Source organism: Caloenas nicobarica, chromosome 30 (assembly GCF_036013445.1).
Source record: "Caloenas nicobarica isolate bCalNic1 chromosome 30, bCalNic1.hap1, whole genome shotgun sequence".
Taxonomy (NCBI): domain Eukaryota; kingdom Metazoa; phylum Chordata; class Aves; order Columbiformes; family Columbidae; genus Caloenas; species Caloenas nicobarica.
The window spans coordinates 2391000-2396585 of NC_088274.1; the positions used below are offsets into that span (position 1 = coordinate 2391000).

At 51.8% G+C, this 5586-nt stretch overlaps 1 protein-coding gene across 1 annotated transcript; it reads right to left on the bottom strand.

Annotated features, from left to right (window-relative positions):
* Nucleotides 1-524: 524 nt before the first annotated feature.
* LOC135999857 (olfactory receptor 14A16-like) lies at nucleotides 525-1568 on the bottom strand. Its single transcript, XM_065653430.1, has one exon. The coding sequence runs from the start codon at nucleotides 1566-1568 to the stop codon at nucleotides 525-527; it is 1044 nt and encodes a 347-aa protein (XP_065509502.1).
* Between the last annotated feature and the right edge of the window lie 4018 nt (nucleotides 1569-5586).

Below are 5586 nucleotides of genomic sequence, written 5' to 3' on the forward strand. Positions count from 1 at the left end.
TGAGGAGATCACCTTTCACTCTGGAAAGGCTGTTCTGAGGCCAGCTCTGTCACAGCAGTGCCCATTGCCTGTCCCTGCCTGCGCTCACAGGACTCACACACAGCAGGACGGTGACCAGGCTGCCAGAGCACTCAGGCCTTGCACCAACACAAGGGATGAGAAGGAGAGTGTGGGAGTGGAAAGAGAACAGCTCTGGAAGGCCAAGCGCTGCTGCTCCCTGGCAGTGCTGCCAGGCTGGACTCTTTTCCCCTCCAGCCATGCACAGGAACTGTCCCTGCAGCTCCAAACACAACTTGGTGAAAGAATCCCAGAGAAAATAGTCACTACAGAGCCCTTTATTTTGTTTAAATATTCAGAGAACATGGGTCCATATTTATACAGCCAGCAGATTGAAAAGGAAAAGCAGAGAGTGAATTAGAAAGGGGATGACAAAAATATAATGACTGATTAAAAAATAAACACCACTAACACATACACACACACAAGACTGGGCCTCCAGAGAGTTACAGTAAAACTGTTATGTGTTAAAGAGAAGATGACGGGTAGTTTATTCTTTTTGAAAAGCATCCCGCCATTAGTTTCCACACAGCACCCTTGAGCTCCTGGTTCCTCATGCTGTAGATGAGGGGGTTCACTGCTGTAGGCACCAAAGAGTACAGAACAGACACCAGCAGATCCAAGGATGGGGAAGAGATGGAGCGGGGCTTCAGGTGGGCAAATATGACAGTGCTGACAAGCAGAGAGAACACAGCCAGGTGAGGGAGGCACGTGGAAAAGGCTTTGTGCCGTCCCTGCTCAGAGGGGATCCTCAGCACGGCCCTGAAGATCTGCACATAGGACAGCACAATGAAAACAAAACAGCCAGAAGTTAAACAGACAGTACCTACAAGAAGCCCAACTTCCCTGATGTAGGCATCTGAGCAGGAGAGCTTGAGGATCTGGGGGATTTCACAGAAGAACTGGTCCAGGGCATTGCCCTTGCAGAGCGGCAGTGAAAATGTATTGGCCGTGTGCAGCAGAGAACTGAGAAACCCAGTGGCCCAGGCAGCTGCTGCCATGTGGACACAAGCTCTGCTGCCCAGGAGGGTCCTGTAGTGCAGGGGTTTGCAGATGGCAACGTAGCGGTCATAAGCCATGACCGTGAGAAGAAAATATCCTGCTGCAGCACAGAAAAGAAAAAAAAAGAGCTGGGCAGCACATCCTGTATATGAAATGGAGCTGGTGTCCCAGAGGGAATTGGCCAAGAACTTGGGGAGAATGGTGGAGATGGAGCCCAGGTCGAGGAGGGCGAGGTTGAGCAGGAAGAAGTACATGGGGGTGTGGAGGTGCTGGTCACAGGCTATGGTGGTGATGATGAGGCCGTTGCCCAGGAGGGCAGCCAGGTAGATGCCCAGGAAGAGCCAGAAGTGCAAGAGCTGCAGCTCCCGTGTGTCTGTGAACACCAGGAGGAGGAACTGGGTGATGGAGCTGCTGTTGGACATTTGCTGCCTCTGGGCATGGAACACTGTCACAGGAGCGAAAGACAGTGACACGTTAGGGGAGACATCTCTGAGCAAAATTAAAGCCATTTCTCACACACCCTCCCCTGCTCCACACCCCCTTGTCCTTTTCCAGACCTTCCTTCAGCTCCGTGGCTGAGCCCTGGGTGGTGCTGGCTGGAGGTGCCGTGAGGAGCAGGGCCTGTGCCCGCTGGCTGCCCAGGAGTCAGCCCTGCTCTGCAGCAGCGGGTCATTGAACGGGGGGCAGGGGACAGACCTGGGGTTCAAAGTTGTCACCTGAAACTGCTGATGGTGAGAAGAGCCTGTCAGCATCTGCACTATCACCAAGAATGAAACAGGACGGTAAAATGAAATTTGAAATGTTTGTTTTTTTAAAGCTTCACAGAATCACAGAATGTTAGGCATTGGAAGGGACCTCGAAAGATCATCTAGACCAATCCTGCAACTCCCCTGGAGAGTGTTCTTGGGTGTCAGAAACCTTCAGAATTTCTGCTGCACTCAGGGAGAACAGAGCGAGTCCTGCAAGGCAGGAGAATGCCTGTGGGTCAGTGCAGAGTGAGGGCAGCTGGTCTGTCCCTCTGTCTTGCTCCAGCTGCCCTGGGCTGGCACCTTTCTGAGATGGAGGCTGATCACACTGCCTTTTTTCCATGAAAAGCCCCCAGGCACTGCTGAGAGCAGAGGTTTGCAGGTTGGAAAAAAGGACAGGTCAGACTAAAGCTGATGGGTTCAGCAGATGTGATGCTGCTGCTGTCCATGGGCAGAGGAGTGGCTGAAGGGATGTTCCAAGTCTTCTGGCAGATGTGCTGATCACTCAGTGTTGCAGTTCGGGAGTCTCAGTGACTTGTTAAAACTTGAGAGCTCCTTTTGCATTTATCCTTTCCTACACCCGCATTTCCACTAGCCTTGGAATAGGAAACTGAAAGGACAGACATGGGAAAGCTTCTTATCTTTATAGTAATACCTGTAACCCAGCAGCAGAAGGACCCTGCCCTGCCGGGGGTCGCTCCTTCCCCCCACAGCTTCTCCCCTCAGTGTTGCTGGGATCTCCCCGGGCAGGCTGAGCGCTGACCCTGGCAGGCGGCAGAGTCCCTGCCCCGGCACAGCCCTGGGGTGCAGGGACCCTGCTCTGCAGGACAGCCCTGGCCACCGCTGGGTGGTCATTTATATTTTCACCCCACAGCCATCCTTGGGAGAACGCAGCATCCATCTCTTGTCACTCTGACAGTGCAGAAGGCAATCCCTGCTCTGCAGCACATCCTCCTCCTCTTCACCAGAGAATCTCTGAGAGCTGTACTTACATCTCCTGCAGGCTCTGCAATGTGACAGCTTTCTGAGATCCTACCATGCTTTGCAGATGCAATGTGCTGCACCCAGAGACTTAATATCTGTGAAGATTTTTCTCCCAGTGATCTCTTAGCATCCTCCCACCCCAGACTGCGTTTCCCCCTCTGTGCCTGGCTCCTCTCCCCTCGGTGCTGCAGGCAGAGCCCTCAGCCCTGCTGCGCTTTGCAGAGGAGCTGCTCCTGGGCAGAGCTGTCTCTCTGCAGCGCTGCCGCTTGCCATGAGCTCCCTCTGTCCCAGGAGCCCAGCCCAGCTCAGCAGCACAGGAGCAGCCCATGATGTCCCTTTCTCTGGCCCCTCTGGGGTCCCCTGTGGTGTTCCTGGGGCTCTAGGGGCACATTCTTTAAAACAACCTCAAGTAATCAGTGATGTTGATTCTCGCTCTTCTGCAGAGACACTTCTTTCCAGCATTGCATTCTTTCTATTAGAAAATAAATTGGTATGAGAATCATCTTTTCTTGTCCCATCATTAGACAGGACACCAGGAATGTTGCAGCAAAGGATCTAAATTCTCCAAGCTGAGTGGAGGAATATCCTCAGTTGAATGAGTTTAGGTATTTTTTTCTGGGTTTGTCGTCCTAGGGCTAGAAATACATTCAGCAATCTTTGGCCATGTCATGTCTGTGCTCTGAACCAAAGCCTTTGCACACATGGGCTCTTGGACACTTGGTACCAGGTTTCCTTGGGGCAGGTCAGAGCTGGGCTGGTGCCACAGCTGGGGTGGTTCAGCCCAGATGGGAGGCAATGTCCTCAGCCAGGGACCTGACTGGCTGAGCTGGAGCTGTCAGTGTTGCAGACAGAGCTGTGACACGGATGGAATAAACTGCCTAGGCAGGGTGGCAGAAGTTAGTTCATCTGGTCTTCAAGGACAGCAGCCTCCAAGCACAGCAACAGTCCAGATCAAAACTCGGTCTAGACCTGTAAGGCAATTCAAGGGTCCCCTAATGAGCTGTTACTACTGTGGGAACAGTTAAAGGAGAAACAAAGACACAGTGTGGCCACTGATGACTTTCATAAGAGAAAGAGGTAAGAATCCCTGTGTCCTCTTCTCCTGCCTCTTCACCAGCAAGTTCCCTCAGGCATCTGTGACTGGAGGCAGGAATCTGGACGAAAACAACCAGCAGTGGATGGGGATCAAGTCAGGGGTCACTGGAACTAACACAATCCTTTCCAGTCTATGGGACAGGAGGGGCAGCATCCCAGGAGCTGAGACAGCAGGACCATGTCACAGGGAGGCCACTCTCAACCTTCTTGGAAAGCTCATGGAGACTGGGGGGACTCCCTGACCACTGGCATCTCTCACACATTGTGTGCACTTTTCAAAAATGGCCAGTGGGTGAGCAGGGGAACTGTGAAATGTGTTATTGTGATTCGTGTCACTATGAGAGTGTATCAGGGGACAGAAATAAGTATTAGTGTACTAACATTGCGAAAATGCGCCAACAAGAAGTTAAGATAAGTGCACTGAGATAACCAAATGAGGCATGGAGCAAGGACACTGGATATTGTGGTTAGGTAGCACTAACGACTTATGTAAAGAAAAGGATATTGCGGTTAGGTAGCGCTAATGACTTGCTTAAAGAAAACCCGCTTTACGCATGCACCGAATAAAGGGTAAAGAAAAGGACACTAAAGAAGAGGAGAAGCCTTCCTCCCGAGGACCACCAGGAGGGGAGAGATGACCACCTAAACCTCTGAGACATGCTCAAAAACCCCAACACCACGTTAATCTGGGGAATTGAAACTAGGAGGATACTTCTTGGAAAAGGGAATTTAAGAAAGTATAAAAGACCAAGGGAAAAAGTAAGCGGTGTGCGTGTTGGTGGGGCGGTGGCTCCCCGCGCACCCAGCACTGTTTGCTTGCCTTTTATTACCTAGCCTTTTGCTTTGATATCTGTTAATAAAATGACTGATTCTGATTGAAACTCAACCAGACTCAAGTCCTGTTTATCACAGAACTAAGGGCTGTGCCCCAGAACATGTCCACTGGGACCCCATTTCTGGGTGTCTGGAAGAGAAGGTGACGGGGTTTACCCAGGGCAGGTTGTGTCTGTCCATCCTCTTTGCTTTCTGTGAGGAAAGGACAGGGTTGCAGGACGTGGGGAGAGCAGTGGTGGTCTGTTAGCTGGCAGTCAGCAAGGCATTCAGCATCATCCCCCACAATGTTCTTGTGTCCAAGGTAGGATATTATGGTCTGTGTCAGTGTGTAAGTAGATGGGTAAAAACAATCTGGATGGTTGGACTTGGAAAGGTTCTACAGAAAGAGAGAAACTTCCCAATCATGAGGACAGTCAAGTACTGGAAGCTGTTTCCCAGGAGTGCACATTCACTCTACCCCCAAAATTGCCCAAGATGTGTTTGGATAAAGCCCTGAGTAATCTGCTCTGCCCGTCCTTTTGAGTGCCCAGAGCCTCCTTCTTGGGGCCCAAATCCTCATGTTCGGGGTCCCAACGTGTCTTTTATCACCCACGGCCTCTGATCAGGGCCCACAGTTTCATGTTTGGGTGGAGCTCGTTGCCTGGCAACAGCCAACCGGAAGTCTATGGGGAGTCAGGGGACCCAGGACAGCCAATGGCATTTGGGGAGGCGGGGCAAGTCATGTGATTGATAGGTAACCAGCCAATCCAGCTTTGAGGCCTGCAGGAAAGGTGGCGAGAGCTGACCGAGCTGGGCAGCGTTCAGGGGCGGGCTGTGCTGGCCGCACCAATCACAGCTGGCGGGAGTGCCGCACATGGATGATTGACAA